At 37.9% G+C, this 15,692-nt stretch overlaps 3 protein-coding genes across 25 annotated transcripts; 2 read left to right on the forward strand and 1 right to left on the reverse strand.

Annotated features, from left to right (window-relative positions):
• Positions 1-1,983: 1,983 nt before the first annotated feature.
• On the forward strand, positions 1,984-4,932 carry LOC119991891 (probable serine/threonine-protein kinase PBL18). Its single transcript, XM_038838426.1, has 6 exons — positions 1,984-2,204; positions 3,212-3,537; positions 3,638-3,773; positions 3,861-3,997; positions 4,102-4,225; positions 4,330-4,932. The coding sequence occupies exons 1-6, from the start codon at positions 2,144-2,146 to the stop codon at positions 4,737-4,739; spliced, it is 1,194 nt and encodes a 397-aa protein (XP_038694354.1). The 5' UTR covers positions 1,984-2,143; the 3' UTR covers positions 4,740-4,932.
• Positions 4,933-5,047: 115 nt separating this feature from the next.
• On the reverse strand, positions 5,048-9,192 carry LOC119991890 (sucrose-phosphatase 2-like). 10 transcript variants are annotated; one of them, XM_038838420.1, is made up of 9 exons: positions 9,065-9,192; positions 8,346-8,427; positions 7,957-8,256; positions 7,664-7,822; positions 7,374-7,562; positions 6,994-7,284; positions 6,127-6,313; positions 5,562-5,608; positions 5,048-5,442 (listed from the first exon to the last, which is right to left on the reverse strand). In XM_038838420.1, the coding sequence occupies exons 2-9, from the start codon at positions 8,403-8,405 to the stop codon at positions 5,347-5,349; spliced, it is 1,329 nt and encodes a 442-aa protein (XP_038694348.1). In that variant the 5' UTR covers positions 8,406-8,427; positions 9,065-9,192; the 3' UTR covers positions 5,048-5,346. The 10 variants fall into 10 exon arrangements, 6 of the variants coding, with proteins under 6 accessions (XP_038694348.1, XP_038694349.1, XP_038694350.1 ...); XM_038838421.1 differs by having other exon boundaries at positions 8,346-8,417; positions 9,065-9,134; XR_005466290.1 differs by lacking the exon at positions 9,065-9,192 and adding an exon at positions 5,811-5,910 and having other exon boundaries at positions 5,369-5,439; positions 8,346-8,521.
• An 87-nt stretch (positions 9,193-9,279) lies between these two features.
• LOC119991888 (pentatricopeptide repeat-containing protein At1g71210, mitochondrial-like) lies at positions 9,280-14,742 on the forward strand. 14 transcript variants are annotated; one of them, XM_038838412.1, is made up of 5 exons: positions 9,280-12,101; positions 12,175-12,431; positions 13,173-13,584; positions 13,791-13,837; positions 14,267-14,742. In XM_038838412.1, the coding sequence occupies exons 1-2, from the start codon at positions 9,439-9,441 to the stop codon at positions 12,194-12,196; spliced, it is 2,685 nt and encodes an 894-aa protein (XP_038694340.1). In that variant the 5' UTR covers positions 9,280-9,438; the 3' UTR covers positions 12,197-12,431; positions 13,173-13,584; positions 13,791-13,837; positions 14,267-14,742. The 14 variants fall into 14 exon arrangements, with proteins under 14 accessions (XP_038694340.1, XP_038694339.1, XP_038694338.1 ...); XM_038838411.1 differs by having other exon boundaries at positions 13,180-13,584; XM_038838410.1 differs by having other exon boundaries at positions 13,204-13,584.
• The last annotated feature ends 950 nt before the right edge of the window (positions 14,743-15,692 follow it).

Here is a 15,692-nt window from a genome sequence, read left to right on the forward strand (position 1 = left end):
TTTATCTTATTTTATAAACTTTTGATTTTTAGTGTTATTTTTCATATTTTCAAATGTGTAATTAATAGATAACTAAAAAAAAATTAGGGGCAAAGTGACAAACCCCCTCTTAACTTTACCCACTTTGACATAAAATCACGTGCTCGTCCCCGACATCCCTCTCATATTATACCCAGGCTTCGCCTCGGGAATAAATCAAACTTTGAATATTTTTGAGATAAGTGATTGTGAAAGATTGACCAAAATTGGTGCTGACGTTGCTGTGAAAGGCTAATTGATGAAATAGAGAGAGAGAGAGACATATGATTTGTCTGAACAAGTCCAAAGCTTCATAGGAAGACAACAGAGAGATTGACATTTATGTGACACATCTATTTTTTTGGTTACAGTCAGTTACTTCAGTTCAGTGTGAATACAGACAATTAATGTCGTAAGTTCAAGAAAATTTCTTATTGGAATTCAAAGTTGCTTAGGTGTACAGTACATTGACCTAGTCTGACATTTTTTTAAAAAAAAAAGACCAAGACTCTCTGTTTTGGTTAGATTTGTCTAAGTCATTGTCCCAACGCACAATCTCAATCATACCAAATTTTACTATTATTGCGTGCGTCTTCAAACAACATACGATATATCAAAAATCTATTGCTAATTTAATGGTTAGAAGTGAACTTTTTATGGAGTTTATATATAAATTTTTCGCATACTTTATGATATATTACATGTGGCGTCAACCCTAGTTATCTTGGTGTCCAAAACGGGATAATAAAAATATAAAATAGTGCACACCTAATACTAAATTATATTTCTTAGAAATAAGTTACGTTTCTTAATAATTGTTGCGTGTGTTGACATGAATCTAATAATTCAATAATCTATGCATTAATTATTTAAGTAGTCGTAGAAGTCTCTCTCTCTATATATAGATGAATTCTCTAATGAGATCATAATTTTTAGGATTCAAAATATTTTTGTTAAAATGTTAAAAAAATGTATTTGTATTTTGATCGGTCTTACGAACCCAATGATATATTTTTGGTTCGAACAATATATATATATATATATAATTTTTTTTTTGTATGTTGATTGTGATTTTGATTTTGAACAAAAAATATATCGTTGGGTTCGTAAGATCTATCAAAATACAAATATATTTTTTATAAATTTTAAAAAATGTTTTGAACTATAAAAGCAATCCTAAAAGTTAAGACTTCATTTTAAAACCTTACAAAAGAATTCATACATATATATACATATATTGGAATCGTGGGACCCATAAAAAAAGGAATTGTGGGGCGAAGACGATTTTGTTTTGAAAAGGTTTAAACGCATTTTATATTAACAAACATTACACCTTACATCAAGTTAGCAACCTAAGAATTTACAAACCATAAAAGATGAATTACAAAGCCAAAGAACAAATATTGGAACAACACCGAGCTACATCCAGATGTACCCGAATTATCATGTCACGGGATAAATTATGACAGACTAAACAAAACTATAAAGCAAAAACAACACATGGATTGGATCAAACTTCTTGGCTTTCCCTTTATCAAGAAAAACCTATCTCCATTAGATCTTGGAACCCTATCACTATATATCAAATATGTGCACCAATAGAATTGGTATTGTGAAGAATTCACGATAGATGGATGAGAAAACCAGATTTCATCCCGTGTGGTGAAAAAATCTTGCGTATTTCTTATTGAACACAACATATATTGTAGACTAGATCTACAAACTAACAACAAATCAATAAAAAAAATAAAATGAGACGAGGCGGCGGTTAGGATTTTTTTATATTTGTGAGTTATTTCTATATAATAAATAAAGTTAACGGTCAATTTATTTAATTAGTGGTAAGCTCATCGGTTGCTTGGTATTTGAAATTACATATCGAACGGTCATGACCTGCCGGTGGTGGGAATGCAACCAAAGTTGGGGGTCCCTGTTTGACATTGAATTTCATTCAAGGAAGGAAGTTTCTTTCATTGACTGCCGCTCATGCTGCTTCTTCTTCTCTCAATGGACATTTCATGTCATCTTTCTCCATTCTTTATAGTTAATATATTTCCGCTTCAATTACTTCTCCTCCTCCTCCTGCTTCTGCTATTCTTCCACCGAATTTGAGGGCTTGTCCACCATGGGCATCTGCTTCGGTTCACCTGCAAAGTTGGCTCATGCTTCCTCTACCAACTTCTCTGGTGGGTTGTCTTCTCTTCTTACTCCTTTTGGTTTCGACTATTGAAATAAATCACCGTTTGATTTCGTGTTTCTTGGGGTTTAGGTTTATTATTATTTCTGTCTCTGATTTTAATTCCGTAAGGACGGTCATGAGCTGATTTGAATAGCTGCCCATTTATCTTTGAATTCGTTTTACTTTCATCACCTTTGTTTTTCAAGTTTTCAATCTTGTTATACAAGAGATGATGGATTAGGGTTCTGCAGTTTTGATTGAATCTGGTTTTTGAAGAAGTGCAAAGTCTACTTATTGGAGGCTAACTGGATTTGGGTTCACATCTAATCACTATTATTAGCTGTTTGTTCTACTGAGGTTGAATGGAAGGAATTATGCGGAAAAAATATAGACATTAGGTCTGCAAGCACTAGAAGGCAATGAAAGTTGCAATCAGATCCGAGGGTTAAAGTTTTTGATCAGTTTTAGTTTCTTAATATTCTTTTTTTTTTTGGTAACCGAGTATGACATCATACAAGTTTTCCCTTTGGACATCCAATATGGGCATAAACTTTGGCCGTCAGGCCCGCGTACACAGAAGTTTTATACTTGATGACAAGGTAAGTTGGGTTAAAGCTCTGCGCGTGGCCACAATGGTATTGTTAAGTCTTAATATTCTTCTTAGCACTCGACTTCGTAAGTTTCTTTGTCAAGTACATTAAATTATTCTCAACCTACTTGATATTACCTTGACATTGTCCATTTCTATGTTCTATAGTTCTTGTCCATATAATTTCCCCTAGTAGCTGCACTTGGCTGATATTTGTTCAACCCAAATACTACTAGAAAGTAGAAAGAGTCCGTGGAATTGGGAATGCTGGTTTGACCTTTCTGGAAAAGTTGAATTTATAAATGGAAAAGTTGAACAGTCGTAATTTAGTTTATAATGTTCACAAAATGGTTGATGTGTCTTTCCTCTGTTTAGAACTTCATATTAGCAGCAATGTAAATCTGGTACACTCCTTGTTTTTTCAGGAAGTACCAGGACTGATGTTGAGATGAAGAAACAGTCTGCCTCTTCCGTCCAGGAAATCTCTGCGGGAAGTTTGAGCAAAAGCTCCATAACATTCAAAGATGATACAACTGTATCCAGTAGTCTCAAATCTTTTAGCTTTGGTGATCTTAAAATTGCCTCCAAGAACTTCCGTGCAGAAAGTTTACTCGGAGAGGGAGGCTTTGGGTGTGTCTTCAAAGGATGGATTGATGAACATACACTTGCACCTACTAAACCAGGAAGTGGGATTGTAGTGGCAATCAAGCAACTCAAGGTCGAAAGCGATCAAGGGCACAAGGAATGGCTCGTATGTATATTGCACACCTGGATTATCAACTATTTTCTTCTTTTAGACATTGTCACTTATTTTTCTAAACTAAGCTCTGTTAAACCCCTCAACATGGCAGGCAGAAGTTAACTATCTTGGTCAGTTTCGCCACGAAAATCTAGTAAAACTTATTGGGTACTGCGCTGAGTCTGACAATAGACTACTGGTCTATGAATTTATGCCAAAGGGAAGTCTGGAGAATCATTTGTTCAGAAGTAAGTGAATTTCCTTCTTTGTCACCCTTCTCCGTTTTTTTTTTTGTATTTGATTATTACTTAATCTATCATTTCTTTCTTCTGCAGAGGGCGTTCAACCTATTTCTTGGAATATCAGGATGAATATAGCGATTGATGTTGCAAAGGGATTATCCTTCTTACATAGCTTAGATGCGAATGTCATCTACCGCGATTTAAAGGCTTCAAACATTCTTCTTGATTCAGTATGATACAATCTCAAAATCTCTAATTTGTGAATTATAGACTGAGGTTGGTAAATTGGTATAGGAATTTGCATTGCCTGACGGTTTACTAATGACGATTGCAGGATTACGATGCGAAGCTTTCAGATTTTGGCTTGGCAAGGGATGGTCCTACTGGAGACAATACTCATGTCTCAACCAGAGTTATCGGAACTCGAGGTTATGCTGCACCGGAATATGTAGCGACAGGTTAGTACTGCCATTCTAATCCTGGTATTTAGTAGAAGTTTTTGGTGGGTGAGATTATAACTTGCGTTACGTTTCATGCAAATGAAATGGTTATGACTGAGCAGGTCATTTGACCCCTAAGAGCGATGTGTACAGCTTTGGTGTTGTCTTGCTAGAGTTGCTCTCGGGAAGGCCGACATTGGATGTTGATAGAGGTGCTGCAGAGGAAGCCCTGGTTGATTGGGCAAAGCCATTCCTATTTGACAACAAACGAGTTTTAAGAATCATGGACACAAGGTTGGGGGGTCAGTACTCGAAGAAAGCGGCACAGGCTGCAGCTGCACTTGCATTGCAGTGCCTCCACACGGATCCAAAGAACAGGCCACCCATGATTGAGGTTCTAGCCACATTGGAACGACTCCACACATCAAGGGATACACCAAGGACACCCACAAATGCCAAGATAGCCCAGCAGGGGGTTAAGCATACGAGTAGTCCTCGCAAGCCTTCTAGACCAATTGCAAACTCGGCATGATCCATTATTCAGGTTTGCCTCATGCAGATGCATTTCCATGCTGAACATAGCTAGGTTATACAGATTTTCCATACAAAAAAGGAAATGTTGTTTTCCTCACTGGTGTTGCCTAGTATGGATAATGAAATTATTTTACCAATTTATGAGTTTACTGTGTATATTATATAGAACAAAGAAGCATTGCTTGGGATGATGATTTGACTGTCGCCATAGTGGAGTGAACTGGGTTAAGTCGGTTGACGAGCTGACCTAACCATCCGTGGGCATGTTGGACTGGAGAATTCTCGGTTATAAGAAACGTGTATATTATATAGATGATTCCTTCCTTGGTTCCGGCCATCTTCATTCTCCAACAGAGAGAGAAATAAATATTGTAGGTGATACATATATTAAAAGCAGCAAAGGAAAGTTTATGAATAGGAACAGTCGCAAGGTCCACAAATGTCATGTAGGATAAATATATTGAAATGCACATACAACGCAATAACATTGCAACCGTGTCTCATCTTCAAAAGACAAATCTATTACATTGAGAAATCTGAAGATAATCGGCACGAGAATCGGCTGTTTCCTGTAAGTGAACAATTCTCTCAATCTGCCTTCAAAGCTACAATAACCAGGTTGTTGGGCCCTTTGGTTCTGAACCATCCAACCATGTCTGATGTACATGCAACCAAGTGAAAGCATCTGGTACTTTGCCCTGCTAAAATCCCAGGCAGAAGAGTTACTAGAGCTAGGTAATAATTACAGCATGATTAGCTAGTTAATCAACAAGATAAATGGCAGTAAAAAAATGAGGGAAGGAATACTCGACTGCTATACCGTTGAACTCAACAGGACCATGGTCAGACAGCAATGCCGCTCCTTCCCTATAAAAGAAATTCAAATATGGTCACACCTGAAGAACCCTACTGGAATCTTGAATAAATATGAAATAATGTTGACATTACAGAGCACTATGTGATCAGGTCATCAGACAGTATGACGCCAAGAAGCCTATCATTTTTACGTAAATGGAGATGTCAATACATTGTTTGAAAAGAAGGAGAATATCTGCAAGAAGAAACGAACTCGGAAAAATGGGTTCCCCTTCCAAATCCAGCGCCACCTTTCTCCATCCAATAGTGAATGGAGGGAAAACAATTTTATGAATACAATCCTTTCCATCATTCTGTGCACAAGTGTATCATATGAAACTGAGTATTAACAAGAACTTTTCAAGCCAAGTATAACCTCCTCCATCAACCAGAAGTAATGTAAAAGATATGAAATATGACTTCACAGATCACAGAGTAATGTAAAGATATGAAATACGACTTCACAGATCACCGAAAAAGAGGGCAAGGTTTTAATTTAACACCTTAATGTTTGTACAGATAAATCTCACCAGATGATTCCCACTTGTCAAACTTCACAAGCCATGTGTCTGAACCAATCTGTGCTGAGGAAACTCGATCCAACCATATATGATATTGCATTCGTCGCTTGCTTCCATACGACTTTCCCATCTCATCTATGAACTGGTGCATAGATCGCTCAACCCCCGAGGGATGGACAAAAATTCCCGCTGGATACTGAGAGAATATTCACAAAAAAAGGAGTAAGGGTAAACTAAGCACTTCTATGTTGGCCTTTGAGAAGGAAAAAAAATAGAAAAACCATACAGACAACAAACGGATATCACAATTTATTTCTAACATTTAAATTGGTACTTGAGGTACTTGCATTATTGACATAACAGAATATTGGCATGTTAAAAGTATTCATTTTCTAGCTTTAAAAGTTCAGCATCAGCATAATTTAGAATCAAAAGCTGTAGATATTTTTAGTAATTATTTGACTAATACACCAAAAATTATATCATCTATCAATCACAGAAACCCTAGCTGCAACAAATTTAATAGACTGCCAGCAGTTTGAGGCTCAAAATAGTTGTAACCCAATGACTGGTTTTATGTTTTTCAAGGATCACATTCATACTTTTTTATTGGAAAATAGAAATAATGCCCTGTCAGTAGCTCAATTCATGTATCATACTTATCTAGTTATCTCCCTTAAACCCTTATTGAGTCCTGGACCGAGCAACCTTTCTTCAATTTTCTAACTAATGTTCATAGGGCATGACAAAGGAGTCAAAAGTGGCTCAATCCAAATTAAATTTATGCATCAAGTACAATGCCTAGTAAAATGCAGGAGCAAGAATGTCATTTTGAAGTGAAAAGGGAGGGAAAGAAATAAGAAAAGCAATTCTTACAAAGATTAACTTTAAGTTTTCCATATACTGCTCAGACTTCTCAACTTCTGCCCGCTGCCATCGCTCATAAAGTAAATAAAACTTGACTACTTCATAACTGGGATTGAATATGTCCAGTTTGCATTTTTGAAAATCTGTAATATCCCTAGGAGAAACATTTGGCCCCAGACTGAAATGACCAATGGCTTGTATTATCCCGGACGCACATCTCTCAGTTGCATGAATTAGATTAGGATTATCTTTGGCATTTTCTGCAAACCACTGCAAGAGTTCTTCCTGTGCATTGCTGACCTGCATGTTCAGGATATAAGTGACAATTTATATATCAAATCACCTAAGTAGCGAACAAATAAAACCCAACAAACCTATGTGGTACAAACCATAACACCATATACTCCAGGAACACCGAATAATTCTGCATCATTACCAGAGTCGCCACAGACAAGAGTGTGAACAGGGACATTTCCATGAAACTTTTTGAACAGATATAGAAGCGCCTGTCCTTTGCCAGCACCTTTTGGTAATATGTCCAGAGCCATCCCACTACTATAGACAATTTTTACTTCTAACTGGACGAGGAAAATAACATCGAACATTTCATTATAAAACTATTTAAAAAAAAAACAAAAAAATAAATATATCCACACATTATACCTCATACACACTTAACTATTTGATATAAAACTTGATATAGGAATAACAGATGGATCAACATATATATCCTTACTCCATGTTTCTCTAGCTGCTCTGCAAGTGCCTTCATTACTTTTGAAGCTACATCTTTCTTCACAAAAAAGCTAACCTTGAGAGGTCGTTGTGCTGTTTCCGACTGCAATATATCCGTAAAGTTCAAATGGACTGAAATCCAGAATAAGGAGAAGTCCGTAAACTTAAAAAAGCTAATGGCTTGTATAACACTGCATTTAAATGTGTTAACATGAAGCCAATAATTACATAACATGCCTGAGGAGTAAGTTGGGGAAACTTAGCTGTTTCCTCCATGACAATGTCCCTGTTCCACCTCTGATTTAAATATCGTTCCCACTCATCATCTCTTACCATCGATTCACCATACATAATCTCTGTTCCTACAGACATTATGGTTATATCAGGGGTCAATAAGGGTCTATTCTTCCTCAATTTTTTATAACTTGCAGGTGATCTCCCACTGGAGTAAACTAGCAGAGAATCTTGCCGGTAACATGCTTCCCATAATGCATTAAACCTGAGAAGCGATAGGTTTTCTGGGTCTTCATGATCTACCTGCCAACAGAAACCCTTTTTCTCAAAATAATCAAGGGGGCAAACACATTAAATATCAATGTTATTGACAAGCAACAGAAGAATCCCACCATTGTAAGATCAAGATCTGAAACTATCATGAGACGTCCAGCAGCACTGAGGAGATCCATTGTTGTTCTCTCCTTTAAGAGTCTGGCAATCCAGAACAGTTAAAATTAGGCAGATGTAACAAACATACTTCCTGAGACATAAGCATAAGGAAAGCCACTAAAAATTATAAAATTAAGATTTCTTCTACTAAAAAACTGCACACAGTTCACAGGGAATTGGGAATTTTAGGGGCTCATGCAAACCCTTCAAAATTGTCAACAGACTGAGTGGACGACTGGTGACAGTTCTGAAGCTATGCACACATGACACATCACTATTTAGAACAAAAAACAATCAACTTTTTTCCCCATTAATTGATCTCCAAGAGCTTGGCCATAGCTTCTAAATCCAAATTGGAGTTATCTTTCATAAGATTTCATCGTTAAAAGCCACTGAAACTGATGCACACCTTACATTAACAATACCATGGATTTCTTGTCAGCAAAATAGCACATGAAATCATGGAAGAACAAATATTACAGCTAAGAAAATGTATGTGAGCTATATATAACTACAATTTTACCATACAGAGGAAGAGAGAGATTCCCAAAGATCAATCAAAAACATGAAGACCAACCAAGAAAGCCATAGGACGTTGACCCATGTAACCTCTGCCGATAACGATTAAAGACTAAGAAGAAAACCTAAAGGAAGCAAACTAATATGTGCTTCTTAATACCTTCAGAATAAGGAAGATCTTTCATAAGCTAATCCGTACGTAATCACCATTGAAATACCAAAGCAAGGAATTGGAAGAAAATGTACAGTGACGCACGGCTTGCAGGGTGTTAATGTGGCCAGCAATTAAACTTCAGGGATATTGTGGCCCGGCCCATTAAACATGGAATTAGAAATCGGCCCAATAATACTGTACTTTGTCTTTGTGTTGGGTTCCGTAGCATGTGGTGTTGGTGCGCGTTGGCGGCGGTGAACCCAGTTGCGGGGGCCTGAGTGGCCAGGACTTCATGAATTAGAGTACTTCGACGGTGGATTCTTCTGCCCCGACAATATATGAATAAGAGAACCCAATTTGCGATCTGAATCTAGTCAGTCATGATAATGCTTCAGTTGCCACTGAAACGGGTAGCTAAATCGACAAGGGTTTTCGTCCCCCATTCGATTTTCATTCTCAATACACCTTCTCCGTATATTCACCACCACTACCAGCATCAATTCTATCCCGCAGCCACTTCGACCCAAATAGCCGTCGTTGATGAAGCGGTAGGCAGCTGCTTCAACGCCAAAGACGTGGTCTTTTCTTTCAAAGAATGGTTCAAGCGCGGCAACATCGTCTTGCTCGACCGGATCTTCGAGGTTCTTAGCGCCCACGATGAGGACGATGCCAACTCCCGCTTAGCTGCGGACCTTGCCCTTTCCCAGTTGAATCTCCGACTTTCAGAGTCTTTTGTCCTCACCGTGCTCGACCACGGGGCTCGTCACCACGAGGTCCTAAGCTGCCTAAAATTCTTCGACTGGGCTGGCCGACAAGGGGGCTTCCACCATACCCGTGTAACCTTACACGCCATCTTCAGCATCCTCGCTAGGGCAAAGCTCATGTCCCTCGTGCTTGACTACCTCGCCGATTACGGCAAGCACAGGTATTGCTACAACGTAAGTTTCTACAATGTTTTGGTTATGGGTTATGCAGTGGCTGGCAAGCCGGATGTTGCACTCCAGGTGTTTGGTAGAATGCGGTTTAAAGGTCTGGACTTGGATGGCTTCTCTTATCACGTCCTTTTGAATGCCCTTGTTGAGCAAAGTTGTTTCGATGCAGTTGAGGTCGTTGAAAAGCAGATTTTCAATGGGGGCTTTGAGAATGATATCACATATTCGATTCTTGTGAAGAATTTGTGTAAGCAGAATCTGCTTGACGAGGCAGAGGCTTATTTGCGCGATTTGGTGAGCAGAGGGCAACCATTTAGTGGCGGTGCACTAGCTATTATTGTGGATGCCCTTTGTAAGAAGAAACAGTACGGAAAAGCAATGGAGTTGATGGAGGAGTTTAAGCAGTGGGGTTTGGCTCCAATGAACGATGCTTATGGTGCGTGCCTTGGGAACCTTGTTCAAGCTGGCAAGGTAGAAGGGGCTTTGGAATTCTTATGGGACAAGAAGTCCCTCGAAGGTTATGTTCCCCACTTGTTCCGGTATAATATTTTGCTTTGTAAGCTTTTGCGGGAGAGCCGTCTCAAAGAGGTGTGTGATTTGCTTACAGATATGAAGGAGAATGATATTTCTCCTGATAAGGTCACCATGAACGCTGCATTGTGTCTATTTTGTAAAGCTGGAATGTCGGATGTTGCACTTGAGTTGTACAATTCAAGGGATGAGTTTGGGCTCTCTCCAAACAGCTTGGCTTTTAACTATTTGATCAATACTTTATGTGGAGACGGGAGCATCGATGAAGCTTATCGTGTCTTAAACAATTCCATTAATCAGGGTTATTTCCCTAGTGCGAAGACGTTCTCTATTCTTGCGGATGCTCTGTGTAGAGAAGGGAAGATTGACAGGATGAAGGAGCTTGTATTCAATTTCCCAGAGAAGAATTTTCGACAAAGAGATTTAATAGTTGACAAATTCATATCAGCGCTATGCATGGCTCAGAGGGTAGAAGATGGTTATCTAATGTTCGGGGACCTCAACAGGCTGACAAAAGTTGCTACAAGAAATACTTATGTTAACTTGATTCATGGGTTTATCAACATAAGTAAGGGAGATTTTGCTGCTAGACTTCTCATTGAGATGCAGGAAAAGGGATACCATGCAACTCCGGCTATGTTCAGGGCAGTTGTTATCTGTCTGTGTAATATGGAGAATCCCATAACTCAGTTTTTCAAATTGCTGGAGATGCAATTGTCACGTCATGAACCTAATTGTCACATTTATAACAACTTCATTGCTGGAGCTGGGCATGCCAAAAAACCTGAACTAGCGAGAGAAGTATTTGAGATGATGCATAGGAGTGGAATTGAGCCCAATATTAGCTCTGACATTCTTATGTTGCAGAGTTATCTGAAGAGCCAAAGAATTTCTGATGCCTCAAATTTTTTTTGTGATTTGTGTCAGCGAAGAAATGTTGGAAGAAAACTCTGGAACGCTATGGTTGTTGGCCTCTGCAAAGCCAACAGAATAGATATGGCGCTGGACATTTTTACGAAAATGAAGAGTGCTGGAATGGTTCCAAGCAACGAGTGTTGTGAGGAGGTTGTAAAGCTGTTATGTTCGGGTGGATATTATGACTTGGTGGTAAATTTTATTAATGAGTTAGAGAAACAAGGTCGTCGTATTTCCTCTTTTATTGGAAACACTCTCTTGTTTCATTCTTTGAGGACTCAAGAGCTCTACGAGGCTTGGGTTCTAGCAAGAGGGGTGCAAGATGAAACATCTTCGATCGCAATGCTTGGCCAGCTCATTGGTGCATTTTGTGGTCGCCTTAGAGTGAGTAGTGAACATATCGAGAGGTGGGAAGAATTGATTGAACCTTGCTTCCCTCTTAACCTTTACACTTACAATATGTTGTTGAGAAGATTAAGCTGGAACCACATAGACCATGCCTGCCAGTTATTCAACAGGATATGCCAAAAAGGATATGAGCCCAATCAATGGACTTATGATATCTTAATACATGGTCTTGTCCAACATGGAAGGACAGCTGAGGCTAGGAGGCGAGAGGAAGAGATGTTCATGAGAGGGTTTGATCCAACTGTGAAAAACCAAAGGTACCCATTTGATTGGTAAATGTTGGGGTCGCAGTTCTAATATCAAATGATTATAGATGTTAACAAATCACAGGGATGTCAAATGCCAAAGATAATCCTAATCTAATTCATGCAACCAAGAGATGTGCGTCCGGGATCATACAAGCCATGGGTTATTTCAGTCTGGGGCCAAATGTTTCTCTTAGAGGTATTACAGATTTAAAAAAATGCAAACCGGGCATATTCAATCCCAGTTATGAAGTAGTCAAGTTTTATTTACTTTATGAGCGATGGCAGCGGGCAGAAGTTGAGAAGTCTGAGCAGTATGTGGAAAACTTAAAGTTAATCTTTGTAAGAATTGTTTTTCTTATTTCTTTCCTTCTCTTTTCACTTCAAAATGAAATTTTTGCTCCTACATTTTACTAGGCGTTGTACTTGATGCAGAAATTTATTTTGGATATTGCCACTTTTGACTCCTTCGTCATGCCCTGTGATTCTATGAACATTAGTTAGAAAATTGAAGAAACGCTATTCGGTCCAGGACACAATAAGGGTTTAGGGGGGAGAACTAGATAAGCATGATACATGAATTTAGCTAGTGACAGAGGACATTATTTCTTTCTTTTTTTCCAATAAAAAGTATAAATGTGATCCATGAAAAATATAAAACCAGGATTAGTGTAGTTGACCCAGTCATTGGGCTACATGTGTTTTGAGCGTCAAACCTCTGGCAGTATATTAAATTTGTTGCATTGAGGGTTTCTGCGACTGATAGATGTATGTAATTTTTAGCGTATTAGTCAGGCAATTACTAAAAATATCTACAGCTTTTGATTCTTAATTATGTTGATGTTGAACTTTTGAAGCTAGAAATGGAATATATGATTGATATTTGACTTGCATCTGATTGGCCTATTTTTAATCTTCTGTTATGTCAGTAATGCAAGCGCATCAAGTAAATGTTAGAAATAAATTGTGATATGGCATCCGTTTGCTGTCTGTATGGTTTGTCCTTTTTTGTTTCCCTTCTCAAAGGCCAACATAGAAGTGCTTAGTTTACTCTTACACGTTTTTTTGTGAATATTCTCTCAGTAACCAGCGGGAATTTTTGTCCATCCCTCAGGGGTTGAGCGACCTATGCACCAGTGCATAGATGAGATGGGAAAGTTGTACGGAAGCAAGCAACAAATGCAATATGATATATGGTTGGATCAAGTTCCTCAGCACAGATTAGTTCAGACACATGGCTTGTGAAGTTTGACAAGCGGGAATCATCTGGTGAGATTTGTCTGCACAAACATTAAAGGGTTAAAACCTTGCCCTCTTTTTTCTGTGAAATTTGTGAAGTCGTATTTCGTATCTTTTACGTCACTTCTGGTTGATGGAGGAGGATATACTTGGCATGTTGATTTGAGATTACGTGAAGCTTTTTCAAGTTAATACTCAGTTCACTATTGGATGGAGAAAGGTGCCGCTGATTTGCAAGGGAAACCCATTTTTCCAAGTTCGTTTCTTCTTGCAGATATTCTCCTTCTTATCAAACAATGTATTGACCCCTTCATTTATATAAAAATGATAGGCTTCTTGTGAAGTCTTCATACTCTCCGATGACCTGATCTCATGGTGCTCTGTAATGTCAACATTATTTCATATTTATTCAAGATTCCAGTAGGTTCTTCAGTTGTGACCATATTTGAATTTCTTGCGTAGGGAAGGAGCGGCATTGCTGTCTGATCATGGTCTTATTGAGTTCAAAGGTATAGCAGTGAGTCGTACTTCCCTCATTCTTAATGCCATTTATCTTGTTGATTAACCATCTTATCATGCTATAATTATAGCATTCGAGTAGCTATTCCCTCATTTTTAATGCTATTTATTTTGTTTTATTTTAATGCGCGATTCGGTTTCAAGTTCTAGTTTGGAGCGGGTTAGGGTTTGGATTTGTGGGTTTCGAAACAGTTATCCAATTATTTATGAAAAAATAAAAATATTAAAATTTCAATAGTAAACGGTTATGGAACGATTCTGGTTTTGAAAATTTAAATAATTTTTTAAATGGTTTTTGAACTGTTAGTTTTGGTATAGAGTACTTTAAAACAGTTTTGATATTTCATAATTAGAAGGGTACCCAACCCATTGTCATCGGTAGCTCTAGTAACTCTTCTGCCTGCCTGGGATTTTAGCAGGGCAAGGTACCAGATGCTTTCACCTTGGTTGCATATGCATCAGGCGTGGTTGGATGGTTCAGAACCAAAGGACCCAACAACCTGGTTATTGTAGCTTTTGAAGGCAGATTGAGAGAATTGTTCTCTTACAGGAAACAGCCGATTCGCGTGCCGATTATCTTCAGATTTCTCAATGTAATGGATTTGTCTTTGAAGAAACACAGTTGCAATGTTATTGCGTTGTATGTACATTTCAATCTCTTTATCCTACATGATATTTGTCGGGGCAGAAGAATCCACCATCGAAGTACGCTAATTCATGAAGTCCTGGCCACCGTTGATAGAGTTCAGGCCCCCGCAACTGGGTTCGCCGCCGCCGCCAACGCTTGTCTGCACCAACAACACATGCCACTGAATCCAACTCTTGTTGGGTAGTTGTGTGTTTTTTATTCCGAGTAAAATAAGAGAAGCCGTTAAAATAATTATTTTTAAAAAAATTATGGATTTCTTTTCATCGGATTTACGAGTTCAATTATATTTTTTTGTCCTAAATATGTATTAAATAGAATGTGAAAAAAATATAGAATATTTCGTACTTATATTTAATGGATCAAAATTCATGTCTTTTTCAGGTTTTGTTTTTTTTTTTTTGAGACAAAAAATATGAGATTTCATAAATCCTATCAAAATACATTCATATTTTTTCAGGAAAAAAAAAGAGAGGAGAATTTGTATTGACTTTAAAAAGAAATTAGCAGACTCGGCTCATCCAACAATTTAAACCCCACGAGGACGTGTGCATAGGTTTGTTAGATAAACAATTCAGCCAACGATCTATTGTTAAATAAACGAAAGTTGCTAATATTATTTACTGGTATTCGTGACTATGATTGTAGACTATGTATCTGGGTTAAATTCAGCTGCAATTAAGTGATGGCCAAGGTGTTTGAACTTCAGAGCTGATGTTAATGTTGATGGAGGGAAAGTCCTCCTCCTTTCCCTTTTCACTTGACAAGTTTTGATGAATTCTTCAAAACTACACTAAGTAGAACTGGTAATTCTGTGCCAGAATAGCTTTCAATGTCATATTAGGCAGTTAAGACTGAAGAGTAATGGATATACATTTTCTTTGATGGATGTGCAGCTATTGATCATAGATTGGTAGAACATGTTTAAAACCATCGGACAAGAAGTTGTATGCGGTTGATGGTAGAAAAGACCTACATTCAACTAAGGAATACTTTTGTCAATGATGGTGTTGGTATGGTGATAAAGTTCCATTAATAGAAGTGTAAACGGACGGTTTTTTAATATGAATTTAACTGAATCGACGATCTCTTTTCATTTTTTTCGGTTATTTCGATTATTGACTAGTTTTCGATCGGTTCTATTAAAAAATATGTAATTTTTTTATTTGAAAATAACCAACCGTCAATTCAATTATCTG

The sequence above is a fragment of the Tripterygium wilfordii genome, chromosome 22 (genome assembly GCF_013401445.1).
Source record: "Tripterygium wilfordii isolate XIE 37 chromosome 22, ASM1340144v1, whole genome shotgun sequence".
Taxonomy (NCBI): domain Eukaryota; kingdom Viridiplantae; phylum Streptophyta; class Magnoliopsida; order Celastrales; family Celastraceae; genus Tripterygium; species Tripterygium wilfordii.

What these genes read in the sequence shown, in the direction of transcription:
- LOC119991891 (XM_038838426.1), top strand. Translation starts at nt 2,144, where the DNA reads ATGGGCATCTGCTTCGGTTCACCTGCAAAGTTGGCTCATGCTTCCTCT. An exon ending in TTCCTCTACCAACTTCTCTG is followed by an intron (nt 2,205 to 3,211) that starts GTGGGTTGTCTT and finishes TTGTTTTTTCAG; the next exon opens with GAAGTACCAGGACTGATGTT. An exon ending in AAGGGCACAAGGAATGGCTC is followed by an intron (nt 3,538 to 3,637) that starts GTATGTATATTG and finishes TCAACATGGCAG; the next exon opens with GCAGAAGTTAACTATCTTGG.
- LOC119991890 (XM_038838420.1), bottom strand. Translation starts at nt 8,405, where the DNA reads ATGGATCTCCTCAGTGCTGCTGGACGTCTCATGATAGTTTCAGATCTT. An exon ending in ATCAAGTTTTATATCAAATA is followed by an intron (nt 7,563 to 7,663) that starts GTTAAGTGTGTA and finishes TTCCTCGTCCAG; the next exon opens with TTAGAAGTAAAAATTGTCTA. An exon ending in TGACAAGTGGGAATCATCTG is followed by an intron (nt 5,609 to 6,126) that starts GTGAGATTTATC and finishes TTTCTTTTATAG; the next exon opens with GGAAGGAGCGGCATTGCTGT.
- LOC119991888 (XM_038838407.1), top strand. Translation starts at nt 9,439, where the DNA reads ATGATAATGCTTCAGTTGCCACTGAAACGGGTAGCTAAATCGACAAGG. An exon ending in CCAACTGTGAAAAACCAAAG is followed by an intron (nt 12,102 to 13,179) that starts GTACCCATTTGA and finishes CTCAGTAACCAG; the next exon opens with CGGGAATTTTTGTCCATCCC.